This window comes from Nannospalax galili, unplaced genomic scaffold, assembly GCF_000622305.1.
Source record: "Nannospalax galili isolate Female #2095 unplaced genomic scaffold, S.galili_v1.0 scaffold1119, whole genome shotgun sequence".
NCBI classification, from domain to species: domain Eukaryota; kingdom Metazoa; phylum Chordata; class Mammalia; order Rodentia; family Spalacidae; genus Nannospalax; species Nannospalax galili.
In genome coordinates this window covers 1,100,295-1,118,169 of record NW_008343597.1, presented here as the reverse complement: position 1 = coordinate 1,118,169, position 17,875 = coordinate 1,100,295, and the positions used below count along the sequence as shown (strand labels likewise).

General features: G+C 42.8%; 1 protein-coding gene across 1 annotated transcript; it reads left to right on the top strand.

Moving 5' to 3' along the window:
• The first annotated feature begins 2,090 nt into the window (after window positions 1–2,090).
• On the top strand, window positions 2,091–12,512 carry Ngdn (neuroguidin). The gene is made up of 11 exons (XM_008839870.3): window positions 2,091–2,146; window positions 2,359–2,418; window positions 2,987–3,058; window positions 9,268–9,405; window positions 9,638–9,722; window positions 9,804–9,856; window positions 10,092–10,215; window positions 10,323–10,491; window positions 11,236–11,392; window positions 11,526–11,583; window positions 12,349–12,512. The coding sequence occupies exons 1-11, from the start codon at window positions 2,135–2,137 to the stop codon at window positions 12,366–12,368; spliced, it is 948 nt and encodes a 315-aa protein (XP_008838092.1). The 5' UTR covers window positions 2,091–2,134; the 3' UTR covers window positions 12,369–12,512.
• The last annotated feature ends 5,363 nt before the right edge of the window (window positions 12,513–17,875 follow it).

Here is a 17,875-nt window from a genome sequence, read left to right as displayed (position 1 = left end):
GAGAGAGAGAGAGAGAGAGAGAGAGAGAGAGATAGAGAGAGAGAGAGAATGGCTACTGATAGGTATTTTTTTTCCAGGTTGTAAAAAATGTACTAAAAATGACTATGGTGGTATTTGCAAAACTTTGTGAATACACTGAAAACCTTGGAATTGTGTTCTTTTTTTCAGTGTGTGTGTGTGTGTGTGTGTGTGTGTGTGTGTGTGTGTGTGTGTGTGTGAAGTCAGAGGAAAACTTTCAGGAGTTGGTTCTCTTCTACCATGTGGATCCTGGAGACTGAGCTTGGGTCATCAGGCTTAATGGTAAGCGCCTTTACCCACTGGGCCGGCTTACCATCTTTAAATGTTGAATTGAGGCTGGGCATGATGGTACATCCTGAAATCCCAGCAGTTGGGAGGCAGAAGCAGGAGAAATGCAGCAAGTTTAAGGCTAGTACAGTCCACATGGAGAGTTCCAGGTAAATAGAGGTACATAGCCAGATTCTGTCTCAATGAAATAAAAATAAAACAAAATAATGCTGGATTGTGTGGCCTGTGTATTGAACCTTGATAAAGATGTTAAAAATTTTGCAGTGGGCAAGGTTGTGTGTGCCTTTATCAGTACTTGGGAGGTCAGCCTGGGCAACATAGCAAGACCCCACTGCTAAAATTAAAAACATTTTTTTTTTGCTTAGTATATTCTTGTAAATGTTATGCGTCAAATCAAAGATCTTGTGTTCCTTGCTTGCTGGTTGAATGTGGAATATATTTGCAAAGATTTATATTGTTAATTGTAAGATTTTCTTGCAACACGGGAGTGTTGGTATTTTAATAATAAAAAATATGGCAATGTAATTTATTTTCTCAGATATTGTAATAGTTTTTCATGTTTTTCATAATGCCTATGAACAAATTCCAAGTTCCAAGAAAGAGCTTATTTGTATCGGGTATGAAGACTTATGTTGAAGTTGAAATTTCATAAATAAATCCTGATGAATCTACAAAAAAGCATGGAGAGATGGTTCAGCGGGTAAAGACGCTTGCAGCCAAACCTGAATTCTATCCCCAGGACCCACATGGCAGGAGAGAACCGACTCCCTCAAGTTGTCCTCTGACCTCTTAGTGTCCGCCGCACACACAATAAATGCATGCCAAAAAAAAAAAAAAATCAATAAACGTATGAAAACTATTGGTTAATTGATTAAGCGCCTCCCGATGGACCAAAAATAGCAAATCACTGTCAAAGTCTCCTGCAATTTCGGGCATCCCCAAGGGCATAGAAACTAGGGTATTTCCACGCGGGCTGCATGACCCAAGGGAATTATTTTTGATTCTAGAAAACACCTCCACCTCAGACCTGATTTCCAGTTCTAGGTGAGTTCCACTGTTGTGGGGAGGAAAAAAAAAAAAAATCCAAGAGCATCCCTGCTCTCTCAGTGCCGTATGATGGTAACAGTGACTGCCCACCAGCCAATGAGGAGGGACGGAGCTGGCATTCTGGAAGATAGTGAGAAAGATGAGCCGGACAGCGGAAATGTGCACAGCCTGGATTTGAACCAGATTCTAAAAGGGTGCGGGGCTGCACCTGACGCCTTTTCGCAGCGCCCGCAGTACACACGAGGGCGGCCCATTTTCTAAACCGTGCTTTGGGGCCCCCCGAGCTCCACGGTCCTATTGACCGAAGAAAAAGGCTCCACGGCCACACAAGGACTGTCACAGACGACCGGACGCCCAGAGTCCAGCCCGCCACCCTGCGGCCGGCTTGGGCACTACGGAAAACGCAGTGGAAAAGACTGGCACTGCGGCATCCGGGAGCCAATAGGCTTTCAGGCCCCTCAGCTAATGCCTTCTTCCCATTGGTCTTTCTAACCTTCAATCAACCATTTGCATAGTTTTTATTGGTACAGCTTCACTCGCTCTCCAGAAACCACTAATCACATACTTCGGTCCGAGACCATCCTTTACGCCTCTAGGTCTGACGAATTTAGTCAGTTTCTTCATTCCATTGGCTACTTGAGGGCCCGCCTCTGTGTAGGCGGAAGTGGAATAGCTCCTATTCCTATTGGCTTAAATTTGCATGCGGCGGCTGTCGGTCAAACCTGAGACTACGGGTTTGCGCCCAGGAAGTTTGGCACCGGAAGAGGAGGGCCTTGCCAAAATGGCGGCGCCGGTGAGTACTTTTTAGCTGTTTGCTTTCGGGGCTACGGTGCACGTATTTCTTCTCAGCGGATGTGGGGGATGGTGGTGAAGTTGCCAGAGCGGCGGGGCAGACGTGGCCGGCGACCGGGACACGGGGCCTGCCTCAAGTTGCCCTTTAGCATGCCGGGAGCGCCTCCTCGCTCGTTCTAAGGAAAGAATCTTTCTGTCCCATCCTCTCTGTAGGAGACGCTGGAGTCAGACATCTCAAGTGCCGTCACACTTTTGAAAAACCTCCAGGAGCAGGTGCGTAGTGGCCTCCCTTTGGGATAAATTAGGCAACTTTGTATATTTCACTCCCAAACTGTCGATTTCAGGGCAGATATTTGAATACCACAAAACACCTCAAAAGTGTAAAATGATTTAATAGAAACCTTTCATACTATAGTTCAAAGTAATTGATTTCGTCACCCAAAGAAGTACAGAAAACGAATACATGTGTGTATAATAGTTACATTCAGGATTCTTTATTCAAATAACCAAGGAGCCATGTTGGGAATAGTGACATGATACGCACTGTGAGTGCCATTTAGTGCACATTTATGTAGAGCTATGTGTTGTAAGTTCTCGGTACAGATAAAACTCCAATTCCCATCTCCACTGACCTCTCCTCATCCCCTTTTGTTTTGTTGGAGATCTCTCCCCCAGCTTTAGAAAGAAACTCAAAGTTTTTCTCTACCTCCGGAGGAAATGTTGAACCCTCTGTTTAGTTCTGTTCAGCAACAATTCAGATAACTTTTAGGTCAAGTTATTTAGTGTTTGCCCTTCACAATTCAAAGACATGTTGTCTAGTCAGCAATGTGGCTAATTTCAGGTGACGGCTGTAACTGCACAAGTACAAGCACTGACAAAAAAAGTTCAAGCTGGGACATATTCTACAGAGAAGGTAAGAGTACTTGAAGATGGAGTATCCCCTCGCACAAGCTATGTGTCCTAAAAGCTTCAGAGATGAGTATGTGGTTTCAGTGCAGGAGTCTAGTAGGGAAGGCAGATCAGACAGATAGCAGTGAGCCACGGAGAGACAGACAGATGTGCCAACCGAGGAGAGAGATTAGCTTCCAGAGGAGCAGAGAGAGTCAAGGAAAGCATGTCAGAAATAATGGATTTTGAGTAGTAAGTACGAGTCAGAGGTTCTCTCAGGTACAGTGGCGCAAAAGCCTTGAAACATTTCGGTGTTCTGGGGAAGGAAGTAAATGGTTTTTGTGGATAGATACACCCATTTTGTATGTATGATGTGGGTAGAAGACAGACTGGAAAAGCAGTCACTCAGGAGCCTTGTAGGCCAGTTGGGGAATTGCTGTTTTGTTTCATCTAATCTTAGGCAGTATTAATTGGGGCCATGCTAGTTTTATATGCAGTTGTCCCTTCATGTTCTATGATTTCCCTTACCTGAGTTTAACTGAAGTCTGAAAATACTAAATGGAAAATTTTAGATGTACCTCATAAATTTTAAATAGCTTTTATTGTTAAAATTATTGTATATTACTAGTTACTAATCTTTTATTGTTCCAGATTTATAAATTTATCACTAAATAAATGCATAGGAAAAGGGGCTCAGCAGTTAAGAACAGTGATTGTTCTTGCAGAAGACCCAGGTTCGAATCCCAGCACCCACATGGCAGCTAACAGCTATCCATAACTCCAGTCCCAGGGGATCCGACAGCCTCTTTTGACCTCCGCGGGCATTGCACGACACGGGTGCACTTACCTACATGCAGGCCATACACACATACACATAAAATAAAGATAATAAATAAAATTAAAAATAAATAAATGCATAGGAAGAAACAGTGTATGTAGGATTCAGTTTTGTCTGCCGTTGCAAACATCCATTGGGGATTTTGGAAAATAACACTTGTGGATAAAAATGTCATTAATCTGTGGTAAGATACCATTGACAAGAGGCTGGAGAAATGACTCGGTGGTTAAAAGCACTTGCTGCTCTTGCAGAGGACTTGGTTCTCCGTACTCACATGGCAGCTAAAAGCCACCTAGAATTCCAGTTCCAGTTCTCTGGGGGAGCTTACACCCTCTTCTGGCCCTCCACCGGCACTATATACAAGTGGCACATTTACATATGTGCAGGCCAAACACTTGTAGACATAAAATACAAAAAAAAAAAAAAAAGAAATTGACAAAAGCTGCATCTAAGATGGCGCATCCTGACGTGAAGCATCAAAGCTGCATCTGAGATGGCGCATCCTGACGTGAAGCATCAAAGGTGCGTCTGAGATGGCGCATCCTGACGTGAAGCATCATAGTTTTTCTCTTTCTTGGACCTTTTCCCCTTCTGTTTTTGTGAGATGGAAGCTTGCTAAGCAGCCCAGGCTGGCTTTGAACTCATGATCTTTTTGCTTGTACTTCCAAAGTGCTAGGATTATAGCTGTGCAATGAAATAATGATGCTAGTTTCAAATTAAAATTTGAAGCTAGGTGTGGTGGCTCATACCTTTAATCCTAGCACTCGGGAGGCAGAGGCAGGTGGATCTGTGTGAGTTTGAGGCTAGCTTGGTCTATAGACATAGAAAGTTGCAGACCAGCTGGGGATACAGGGAGACCCTGTCTCAAAAATACCAAAAAAAATAAATAAATAAATAAAATAAAATCAAAACATGATAGGTGATTCTTGGACTTGTTGGTGTTAGTACAGAAGAGTAACTCTGGACTTCTTGTACTGCTTGGACTGGAAAACTGCTTTATTTATTTGGTCTTTTGAAACAGCGTCTGGCTGTGTAGCCCTGGCTGGCTTCAAACTTGTGATTATCCACCTGCCTCCAGCTCTTAAGTTCTGGGGTTGTAGGCATGCACTACCATGCTTGGTTATCCGTTTCATAAATTGAGCTTTTGACCCAAGATAACTAATTTCATGGGTAAACAGAAATGTGAAAATCGTCATAGTCTGAACATTTTTTGTTTTGAGACAGGGTCTCCTTCTAGCTCCAGCTAGCCTGTAGCTCCCTATTTGGACTAGGCTACCCTCACTCTCACAAGCTCTGTGTACCTCCACACCTGGCAAAACAAATGATTTTTAGCCATGAGAGCTACAGCAGATTTGTGTGTTTTTAGAATGCTAACACCATTTTAAATAATCTTCTTTCCTATCATTTGCTTTTAAAAATGTATTTTTACTTTATGTGTATGAGTGTTTTGCCTGCATATATGTATGTGGACTTCATATCTGGTACCCACAGAGGCCAGAAGAGGGTATCAGGTTCGCTGGAACTAGAGCTACAAATGGTTTTGAGCTACCATGTAGGTTCTGGGACTCGAACCTAGGTCCTCTGCAAGAGCAGCCAGTGCTCTTAGCCACTGAGGCATCTCTCCAGCCTCATCATCATTTGCTTTTGTTCTTACTGCTTATTATTTCTTTATTATTATTGTGATTATTCTTTTTTTTAGCCTTTGTTTTTTTCACATGCTTGTAGCCCAGTTTGAGTTTGGTATGCTCAAGTTTATAAGAGCCCACTTTTCATTCTTTCCTGTCTTGGTTCTGGGTACTATTGTTTGATATATTTTAGTGCTGGGCTGCTAGCATGCTTTATTATGTATTTGTATATTCATAGAACAGATACTTACAAGCTTATCTTTTTTTTGTCTTTTTGAAGCAGGGTCTCCCTGTAGCCCCAGCTGTCCTATGTAGACCAGGCTGGCCTTGAACTCACAGAGATCCTCCTGCCTCAGTCTCCCAAGTGCTGGGACTACAGGCGTGCGCCACCACACCCAGCTTTATATATTCATAGAACAGATACTTACTAGCTCATCTTTTATGACCAAAGACATTTATAAACTGTATTACAGGTAACAAAGTGCTTTCTTTTTTTTGTTCTTTTTTTGAGACAGGGTCTCCCTGTAGCCCCAGCTGGCCTGAAACTTACTGTGTAAACCAGGCTGACCTTGAACTCATTGAGATCTGTTTGCCTCTGCCTCCAGAGTGATGAGATAGAAGGTGTGCGCCACCATGCCTGGAACAGAGTGCTTTCGTGTTAATCCTGTTTGTCTTGTAATTTTTCTTAGGGCAGGAAGAATGCTGCAGATGGGGAGATTGCAGTCCAGGGTTAAGTGACTTAACCAATATTTGACTGCCAGATGCCTACTTCAGAATTGAAACTCCACTTGTCAAAGGCTCATCTGTACTGCACTAGGGCTGATATAAAGAGCTAAACATGTTGTATCCAGGACTTAGGTGTTGGAGTATGACTCTGATTTATACTCTTACTGTGTAATTTTGACCCAAGTATTTAACCCATCTGAAGTACGTTTTCCCAGTGCTGTGGACTGGTAATATCATTTTATGCAATCATGACTTACCTGTCTTTTTAATAACTACAAACTTAAGTAAATGCTGTACATATTATTTTATTTCATTTAAAAATTTTAACTTTTAAGTTGGTCATGGTGGCGCATGCCTTTAATCCCAGTCAAGGGGATCTCTGTGAGATGAAGTCCAGCCTGGTCTATCTAGAGAGTTCCAGGCCAGCAGGGACTACAGGGAGACCCCATCTTTTAAAAAAAAAAAAATTTAATAAGCTGGGCGTGATGGCACTTGCGTTTAGTTCCAGCACTTGGGAGGCAGAGGCAGGCAGAGCTCTGTGAGTTCAAGGCCATTTTGGTCTACAAAGTGAGTTCCAGGTCAGCTGGGGCTAGAGGGAAACCCTGTCTCAAAAAGACCAAAATAATAATACTCATAATTTCTTTGATTTTTTTTCTATAGCTTTAAATCTATAACATTTGGAGTTTTGGGTTTTTTTTTTTTTCTTTTTGTGGTGATGGGGATTAAATCCTTCCAAATGCTAGATAAGTTACACCCTCCAACCCTATAACACAATTTTAATTTTGGGAATTTGGAGGATACATAAAAAGTGCAAAAAGATATTTTAAAAATCAATATGATCTAGTTGGAATGGTGGCTTAGCAGTTAAGAACTCATACCCCACTGCTCTTACAGAGGATTCAGGTTCAGTTCCCAGCACCCACATCAGGAAGTTCACAACTGCCTATCCAGGGAAATCTGATGCTCTCTTCTAAGCTCCGAGGGCACCTGCACTCATGTGCACATAGACACACACAAAAATACATAATTTAAAAGCAATAAAAATGAATTTTTTTGTTTGGGTTTAAAAAAAAATTTTTTTTGATCTTTATTATGTGTATGAGTGTGTTGCCTGCATGTAGTTAAGTGCACCCGTGTCACGCAATGCCTGTGGAGGTCAGAAGAGGGTGTGTGATTCTCCCATTCAATGCCTGTGGAGGTCAGAAGGGGGTGTGTGATTCTCCTGGAATGGGAATTGTGGATGATTGTTAGCTGCCATGTGGGTGCTAGGAATCAAACCCAGGTCCTCTATAAGAGCAACTGTTGCTCTTAACCACTGAGCTCTAGCTCCCTGTTTGTTTGAATTTTGTTTTTTTTGAGATAGGGTCTCCCTGTAGCCCCAGCTGGCTTGTAAGTCACTGTGTAGACCAGGCTAGCCTTGAAGTCAGAGGTCTACCTACCTCTGTCTTTTGAGTGCTAGGATTAAAGGTGTGTGTCACCTCTTCCAGCTCATAGTAAAAATAAACTTAATGTATGTATCATATACCCCATTCCCAGTTGGGACCATGTTATAAACACTCTACAGCTTTTAGTTCCATACCAGTATATAAACCATGTGTTTTGTCTGTAATGAGGATAAAATTGATCATTATTTTGATTAATTTGGGGGAGGAGTAATTTTTATTTTTATTTTTTTGGTCTTTTTGAGACAGGGTCTCCCTGTAGCCCCAGCTGTCCTGGAACTCACTATGTAGACCAGGCTGGCCTTGAACTCACAGAGATCCGCCTGCCTCAGCCTCCCATGTGCTGGAATTAAAGGTGTATGCCACCATGCCTGGCATGATTTTCACACTCTGCATAATTTTTTATGCTTGCTTCTGTTGTGTTACCATAATTTTCTCTTTTGGCTCTTTTTGGTGCAGCTACTTCTTGAGGCTGTGGTAGTTCCCCCCCTTGTCCATGGGGGTACATATCAAGACCTGATAGTGACTGCCTGAATCACAATAGCAATTTATTTTATTTTTATTTTTAGTCTGTAGACAGGATCTTTTTTAAATGCAGCCCTGGCTGGCCTGGAACTTACTGAGAGCCACCAGCCTCTGCCTCCCAAGTTCTGGGATTAAAGGCTTGCACCACCATCTCCTGCCACAAATCTAATATATGCTGTATTTTTTCCCATGCGACCTGAGTTTTGCTCCCTGGTACCAGGGTATTTTTGTCCTTCTGCAATTTATGCCCTGCTGCTTTTTCATCACTGCTCCTAGGTATATGCTGGGGAGTTATTAAGGAGGGTTGCTGGGATAATAGTGCTGTGATATGACAGTTGAACTGAGGTGGCTGCTAAATGACTGACAGCATTAGCTTTGTGGATGATTCATATCCCAGGTGGAATGGAGTGAGATAGACACAAGATTTCATCACAATAGAATAATACATAATTTAAAGCATTAACTGGAGTAAGTGTGGCGGCACATACCTGTAATCCCAGCACTTGGGAGATAGAGGCAGGTGTATCATGATTTCCAAGGTTATCCCCAGCTACATACAGAGTTCCAGACCAGCTTGGGGTACATGAGACCTGTTTAAAAACCAAGTAAGGAGCTGTAGATGTGGCTCAGTTGGTAGAGGACTTGCCGTGCTTCAATCTAGCACCACATAAAACCAGTTGTGGTGGCTCACACCTCTAATCTCAGTACTTGGGAGGTGGAGGCAGGAGGATCAGGAATTCAAGGTCATTCTCAGCTATGTAGTGAGTTTGAGACTAGCCTGTACTACATGAATTAAGTTCTCCATAGCCCAGACTGACCTTGAATTTGTGACAATCCTCTTGTTTCAGTCTTCTGAGTACTGAGATGAGAGGCATGAGCCACTACTTGTTTAGTATTTCTGGACTGCAGTTTACTGAGTAACCACAGAAACTAAAATACAAGACTGCAGATGAGGAGAGACGTATTTCAGACACCTGACGTGAACCAATTGGAAAAGCCTTATCCTAATATTTGCTGTAGCTACTTCTGATTTCTTGGCTAAAACTAAATCTGTTTCTTACTGTTTGGTTTAACTTAGGGTCTCAGCTTCTTGGAAGTAAAAGACCAGCTGTTGCTCATGTACCTTATGGATCTGAGCCACCTCATCCTGGACAAAGCTTCAGGAGGTTCTCTTCGGGGACATGCTGCAATTTTGAGGCTGGTGGAGATTCGCACGGTACGAGGCTTTTGCACCGTAGGGGTCTTAGTTTCTAAATCCTGAACTCCAGGGCTATCGAAGTATCTCTCACTTAAGGGGTATTCTCTTACTTGAGTAAAGATAAAAAGTATTTTTGTCTTCATTTGTTCTACTTGTGAATGTTGTAGTTGCCAATGCAACAACACAGGGATTCTGGTGTGTACTTGATTTAGGAAAGGAAATTTAATCATTTTTAATCACCACATTGTAGGTTTTGGAAAAACTTCGTCCCTTGGACCAAAAACTGAAGTATCAAATTGACAAACTAGTCAAGACTGCAGTGACAGGCAGCCTCAGTAAGTGGAAAGACCATCATAAAGTTGTAGGATTAGTATAAGTTCCAAATCTTGTAAAATCTCTTGGGTTTCACATTTCAGGTGAGAGTGACCCACTTCGTTTTAAGCCTCATCCCAGCAATTTGATGAGCAAGGTAAGAGGTTTGTATTGTCCTCCTGGTTTTCCTGAAGGAAAACATCCCAAAGGGGGCCCTGTGTACCCTGTGATAATCCTGCATCTCTTAGGATTCTCTTTCCAACTTGTGGCTTAAGGGCTCCAGTATGAAGTTTCCTTCCTGCCTGTCTTCCCTGGGTCATCCAGCATTGAGGTTTCTTCTCACTTGTCTGCCTAAACCTTTGTAAATTTGTAAACATTGTTTTCTTTTGTAGTTAAGCTCTGAGGATGAAGAGGGAGATGAAGCAGAGGATGGCCAGTCTGAGGCTTCAGGGAAGAAATCTGTGAAAGGAGTGTCTAAGAAATATGTTCCACCACGCTTGGTTCCCGTACACTATGGTATAAGCTGTTGCCTCCTTGATGGGAGGTTTTTTTTTGTTTGTTTGTTTTTTTCCTGCTTCCTTTTCTTTATTCCAGGGTAACCCTTGTGAATTTTTATCACATAGATGAAACAGAAGCTGAACGAGAGAAAAAGCGTCTGGAACGAGCAAAGAGACGGGCACTTAGCAGTTCTGTTATTCGTGAACTTAAAGAGCAATACTCAGATGCTCCAGAGGAAATTCGTGATGCTCGGCATCCTCATGTTACTCGCCAGAGTCAGGAGGATCAACATAGGTCTGAGTTGTTGGAGTCAAATCTGTAGAGATCTGTCCTCAAATTTTGGATGAATTGATTAAGTCTGGCACCAAGGAAACCAAAATTATACAGAAAGCGGAGTGGAAGACTTGGAATGAGGGTTGTAAGGTTGAGGAGTTTGAAGTACAGACAAGAGCTAGGTCAGGAGTGGGTGTTTTGTTTTCTTCTTCCCTCCGTCTGCTTAGGCTCAAGCAAATGCTATGTAGAAAAAGAACATATTCAGTTCTACTTTCCCAGGCCACGGTTCACTGTCAGTGTCACAATCTCACTCTTGGATAGAAGGCAATAAAGAAGGGCAGGTTTTTGTAGTGACATGGAAGAATACTCTGTGAATTTAGGAAAACAGTAGAAAAACAACTCAGTTGAATGCAGGCCTGTCACATATTGCTGCATATATCATCTTTGTAGTTGATGGGCTGTATGAAAGGGCCCATTCAAGAAATCCTGTTTTATAGAGCTGAAATGTAAGACTTCTGCAGTAGATTTTAAGTAGTTGTGTGGGTGGTCTACATATTCATCTCTGGGGGTCAGGGAAGACCTAGGAGAGGACCTTTCCATGAGGGTGTTTGTTAGTGAACATTGCATGTCCTTAACTAAATACTATGTTGGTCTGTATAATGTCCTAAGGATTCTGATGAGGATGAGTAGATGCCTGGGCCCAAGTTCTAGGTTACGCTTTCCATTTTCCTGGTCTGAACCTTCTGGAAACTCTTTCTCTGGCAGAATTAACTATGAGGAGAGCATGATGGTACGTTTAAGTGTTAGTAAGAAAGAGAAAGGACGGCGAAGGCGAGCAAGTGTTATGAGCTCACAACTTCATTCCCTGACGCACTTCAGTGACATCAGTGCATTGACAGGAGGAGCTGCTCATCTAGATGAGGTAAGGTGGAGATACAGCAGGCATCTGACCTGCTTCCAGCCAGATGTATGTGGGCTTAGTACAGTGTCCTTGGAAAGGAGTGTTACAGCTTAGAGATGCCCTGCCTTGGCTTCACTTCTTTGTTTGTCTCCAGGATCAGAATCCTATTAAGAAACGAAAGAAGATACCCAAGAAAGGTCGAAAGAAAAAAGGTCAGTGAACCACTAGGATGAAGGTAGTGAAGTACAGGTTGGAAAACTTGAGTTGGGTTACCACCTCTCAGAATTGTTATCCTGTGTCTTGCCTATCCCCCAAATATCTCTCCCATACTGTGCATTAATCTCTTTAGGTAGGCTTTTGTTTTTCTTCTTTCCCAAGCTAGAAATCAGTGCCACTCACAAAACAACTCTGGATTACATCTCTAAAGGTCCCACAGCTCATGTTTTGGTATCTGTAAATAGAATTATAAAAGCATTCCCAGTACTCAGGAGGCAGAGGCAGGTGGATCTCTGTGAGTTCAAGGCCAGCCTGGTCTACATAGTGAGTTCCAGGACTGCTGGAGCTACAGAGAGACCCTGTCTCAAAAAGACTGGGAAAAAAAAAAAAGCATCACCTGAAGGGTCTGTTTAATTCCATTTCCATTTGCGAGTATTTTTTTAAAAAATATTTTTTGATTTATTTATGTGTGTGAATGTTTTGCCTGCATGTAAATGCACCTGTGTGTGTGATGTCCATGGAGGCCAGAAGAGGGCATTTGGAGCCCCTGGAACTGGAACAGGTGGTTTAGCCGCCACGTGGATGCTGGGAACTGAACCTGGGTCCTCTGCAGGAGGCCTGGGCCATCTCTTCAGCCCCTACAAAGATGAAGAGACCACTGCCTAGAACCTGCCCTGTTGAGCCTTCTCTCTAGATGGCCCTTTTTTCTGTCCTTCGGCTTTTCCAACTGTCCTTTGCCTCATTCTTGGTTTCCCTTTCAGGTCTACGAAGGCGGTGGTGATTGTGGGTGTACATATTTACGTACTTTTTGTCATCCTGAGATGCTTCTAACTTCACTGTATGTAGGTGTTTTCCTTGGACTTTTATAATTTGCCTTGGAAATGTGGAAAGAACTTTACTAATAAAAATTGATTTTGCTTATGAATGAAAGTCCCTTTTGCACATATATTGTATGACTGGACTTGGTGTGTGAATAGGTGGTAGAAAGGGAATGATATTTTGGGGACATTTGAGAGTTTGGTTTTTTTGTTTTCTTTGATAATATATTTTTTCCTAGAATTGGAAATTGACTATTTTACAAAGAAGAGAAGTTAGACTAATCAGTTCTTCCTACCCCTGTTGCCCCAACTCCCTGTGATTTTGTACAGGCATCTAAAATGTGTTGCATTTAGGTTTGTTGATCTATGCAGCTTGGCCACCAGGTGGCATTAGGGGCTCAGGAAATGTGTGGTGCTTGATTAAAAACCAGACAGGTTGGTTCCCTGTTGGCAGTTTTGCATGTCTCCACCTTTTTGGATGCTTCTCTTTCTAAAATGGCATGATCATAAGAGCTGATCTGTGCTCAGCTTAAGAGAGAATGTTCAAAGAATAGCTGAAGTGATTAGAATGAAGAGTTGGTATAGTCTTGTGTTTCTTTGACCCTTCAGCTGAGACCTGTTTACCAGAATCAGGAAAAGCCAGCCCTTTTAAAAGCTGCAAAAGAATGCCATCAAGCAAGGAGACAAAATTCCTAGTGTGATACCAAAGAATGAAAGCCCCACAGAAATATGAGCCAAACCCAAGTCAGGAGATTGGCAGAAGGTGCAGAGCTGAGATCTTGCATTCTGAGCAGAGAATAACCTCTGCAGTGAGCAGTCCCATGGACTTTGGATGGTACAAGCAAACAGAGATAACATGAGCTGAGTCTGTGTGAGTAATTCACTGGAGTCTTTAAAAAGACTTCAGGTCTCGTGAACATCTGATTTTATTGTCATCAACAGGAATATAATTTAGGTCATTATGTCACTAAAACTTTGTGGATTCTGAGTCCTCTGTGTTTGGATTTAAACTCTTTCTGATTGAGGCAAGAATCCATTTTTAGTCAAACTACACTCTGGTAGAAATTAGAAGACTAGATTTGTGATTGTCTTCTAATTCTGTGTTTGTGGTTAAATCGCCTAATATCTCTGTCCTTTAATTTTTCTCAGCTAAATAAATAAGTGCACCTGAGGTCTGGAGCTGTGGCTCTGGTAGAGAGCACTTGCTTTATATTCAAGAGGCCCTAGGTTCAAGCCCAATAGTTCAAAAAAATAAACAAATAAAAGGAAGCCTTTAGGTGCTGGGGAGATGGCTCAGTGAATAAGAGTGCTTGCTGTGTAGCATGAGGACATGAGTTTGAATCCTCAGCACCCACGTAAAAAGTCAAATGTGGGGACTGGGGGCTGGTGACATGGCTCAGAGAGTAAAGGGACCTGCTGCCAACCCTTAAAATCTGAATTTGCAGCCGGGCATGGTGGTGCACACCATTAATCCCAGCACTCGGGAGGCAGAGGCAGGCGGATCTCTGTGAGTTCAAGGCCAGCCTGGTCTACATAGTGAGTTCCAGGCCAGCTGGGGCTACAAGGAGACCCTGTCTCAAAAAGACAAAAAAAACAAAACAAAACTGAATTTGCTTCCTGGACTCACTGGTGAAAGAAGAGCACTGACTCCTGAAAGTTCTCCTTAGACTTTTACATGCCTCTCACCCCCCACACATAAGTTTTTTAAAAAAGCAAAGCATGATAAAGTTAGGCATAACTGCACACACCTGTAACCCCCAGTGCTAGAGGTGGGGGTGGAGACAGAACAGGTGGGGTCTGCTGCCTGTCACCTTAGTTCCAGGTTCATTGAAAGACCCTGTCTCAAAGAAGTAGTGTGGAGAGCGATAGAGCAGGACAGGACACCCCACATCTCTATATGCATGGGTATATATATCTATACACATGTGCATTACCCCCCCCCCCCAGTTTTTTAAAAAGTACATTTGTATCTCTGCTGGAGTCTTGAGGTTTGGTTTTATTTATTTATTTATTTTTTGGTCTTTTTGAGACAGGATCTCTGTGTGGCTCCAGCTGGCCTGGAACTCACTATGTAGACCAGGCTGGCCTTGAACTCACAGAGATCCGCCTGCCTCTGCCTCCCAAGTGCTGGGATTAAAGGCTTGCGCCATCATACCCGGCCCAAGTCTTGAGTTTTTGTGGATGGCCCCAGATGGGCTTACTCTGGGACTTCTTTTAGTTCTTGGCAGATCTGAGGGGGCCTGTGTGGTACCCCAAGACCTCATACATTTAGATGAAACTCCATAGTGAGATCTTGTCTCAAAAACCCCAAAACCAGATTTAGAGAGTTTTCTTTCCAGCTGAACTGACAAGTGGTTCAGCTAAAATATACTTTGGGAGCCAGATGAGGTGACATCTGCTTCTCAGGAGGGTGAGGCAGGAGGAATGCAAGTTTGAGGCCTGTCTGCACTACATAGTGAGATCAAGGCTAGCCTGGGAAATGTATTCAGAGCCTGTTTCAAAATAAGCCTGGGGATAGAGCTCTGAGGTAGAATACTTGCCTAGGATATGGAAGGCCCTGGTTTAATTCCTAGTACCACAAAAAAACAACAAAACCAAATATCCAAGCTACGTTAAAGATGCTTTGGTAAGAGCCACTGTATTCTTTTGATAGGACTACTAACTCATGTTTCTGACTTTTTTTTTTTTTGAGACAGGGTCTCAGGTAGCTGAGACAGACTAGTCTTGAACTTGTTATGTGCTGAGGATGACCTTCAACTCTTGACCTTCTGTCTCCTGAGTTCTGGGATTACAGGCGTGCACCACCATGTTTGGCTGATGTTTCTAATTTGTTGAGATTTAAAAATTAGGGGATTTCTTTTTCCTTTTCTAAAAAATTATTATTTTTTTTATTTTATATGTATGAGTGTATTGTCTGCATGTATGTGAGTGTGTCCAGTTGTGCAAAGCCATGAAAGTCAGAAGAGGGTGTCAGATTCCCCTGGAACTGGAGTTAAGGATTGTAGCTGCCATGTGGGTGCTGAGAATCGAACCTGGGTCCTCTGCAAAAGCAGTCAGTCAGTGTTCTTAACCACTGAGCATCTCTCCAGCCCCTCTTTTAAAAAAAGATCTTATCAGGTCAGGGAGATGGTCTGTAAAGTGCTTGCCACATAAGCATGAGGCCTGAGTCCCCATTGCCCACATAAAACAGCAGGCATGGTATGTGCACTTGTAATTTCAGTGCTGGGGAGGTGAAGACGGGTGGACTCTGGGGGTTCCATTTCTTAGCGCCCCATGTCTGTTAGAGGCCTTCACAGAAACCACAAGCTTTGCACTGTGCAGGTCTTCCTGCTGTATCAATAAGCAGAACAGATACTGACCTTGGGCCTTATAATTTAAGTGAGTCTTTAACTCCACGACATGTATTCGCTGGCCTTTTGGCATCATTCAGAAAAGGCTTCCAACAATTACTAGAATTTTTTTCAGAGGATATTTGTACTACAGTTGTTAAACAACAGAATATATTCAGAAGGATTTTATGTAGATTTTCAATGAAAAGCAGACACAAGTAAGGTTACCTTTACTGAAGTAGGGATGAGGGGTCCTTATTCTTATAGCTTCTTAAGATTTCTGAGAAGCTCCCATGAACCGCGAGACCACCATAGAATACAGTTTGAGCACCACTGTTAGCATGGAGAACTAAGGATTAGAATTTCAGGGTTAATGGCTGTTCTGTTCACTTCCTGAATTCCTATTCAAATTCTGTTCTTCATCCTCCAGACTGCATGAATACCAAGTGATATTAGATTATTTCCTGGGTTTACTAAGTCAAAGCCCATGAGCACCTGTTAGGGTTATCATGTGACAGTAAGAAAGTCCTGGGCTGGAGAGATGGTTCAGTGGTTAAGAACACTTGCTGATCTTCCAGAGAACCTGAGTTCAGTTCTTCCTAACCACATTAGGTAGCTCACAAATACCTGTAACTCCAGCTCCGGGGGATCCAAAGCCCTCTTTTGACCTCCAAGGACAGCTGCATGCTATGGCATTCAGTCACACAGACACATATACACATAAATTAATAAAAATAAATATTAGAAAAAGTCTTGGTTTTTTTCTGTACAAATAATTTATATTCTCTGCCTCAGTTTTTTTCACCTTAGGGAGTGGGAAGAGAGTTTGACAGAGTCCTGTTTTTGCCTCAAAAACTTTGCTTTCTTAGGATTTTTATGAAGGTTTGGGGAAATATCTGTCAGGGGTTCCTAAAAAGTCTTCATTAATACCCTACTAGAAAAATACAGTTTGTTTAAAGAGAAGAGGATGACCTTGTTGCAGTGTCTTGGGATTCAGCACTGTGGAGAGTTCAAACTTTGCATTGGGCTGTGGAAGGTGCATAACTACTGCAACCCACTGAACTGCATGGTGAAGACACCCTCCCTTCAGAGTCCAGTCTGTCCACTCTCCACTGCTGATCGGTGCAGATTGTTTAAGGATTGGCATAGTCTTTAGTGTCACTGGGATCTGTTTGCTCTGAAAGTCTAGATTCCTGCCAAGGATTTGGCCAACCTGATGAAGTTATTATTAGTGAAATCCTACCTTCTCTTGGATGGTAACCTCATTGGTACTGTTCGGCACAAGATTTGTACTATTGCTTGAGAAAAATTTTGTCCTCTACTTTTCTTCCAGGCTCTCGAGGGGTCTTAGAGTTTTTCTTTCATTCCTTGGGCCTTTTGTGTTGCCTGTGCATACAGAAAGGCACCATTGATCTGGCTCTCTGCCCAGTCTTGCTTTTGTATTTCTTTGATCTCATTGTTCAGAGGGTCTCAGAAAAGCCCCAAGAGCCATGCCTTTGCATGTTTAAGCTATTGATGCCCTGTAAGCAGTATATTAAAGGTCCATCTTGAACAAATTTAGGTCAATAGGTGGCAGTAGTCACTTGAGTCCTGAGGCCCTGACACACCCCCCCCAAACACAAGCAAATTTGATAGCCATTATATTTAAGGGTGTGAGGAAGAAGGTCATGTTGAGATAAAAATGGAGAAAAAAAGTGTCCCTTTTATTGGGATCCAGGAAATGCTGAAATGTGCTAGATGACTTTGTAGAGTGTTGTATGGAGGGAGAGAGTGGTCAGGTAGTGAAGGATGCTGCCAGGAAAGAGCTGGACTTTAGCATTGGCGAGCAGATCTAAGATGTAGTTGTTTAGGTTTCTTGGTGCTAGGGTAAAATGAGAGCCAGTGCTGAAAGGATAGAGTAGGGTGGGGAAGGAAGAGAGAGAGAGAGAGAGAGAGAGAGAGAGAGAGAGAGAGAGAGAGAGAGGGGGGGGGGGGGGAGAGTTCTTACAATACATTTGACCAAAATCACAACGGAGAGAGAGAGAGAGAGAGAGAGAGAGAGAGAGAGAGAGAGGAGGGAGGGGCAGAGCTGTGTGAAGGGACCATGGAAAGGGTGGGCTGTGTAGGACTGCAGTTGGAGGGGGAGGGGTGGGCTGCTGCAG

Excerpts from the sequence above, each read along its gene's own strand:
- Ngdn (XM_008839870.3), top strand. Across the intron at positions 3,059-9,267 it reads GGACATATTCTACAGAGAAG|GGTCTCAGCTTCTTGGAAGT; the intron begins GTAAGAGTACTT and ends GGTTTAACTTAG. Across the intron at positions 9,857-10,091 it reads CCAGCAATTTGATGAGCAAG|TTAAGCTCTGAGGATGAAGA; the intron begins GTAAGAGGTTTG and ends TTTCTTTTGTAG.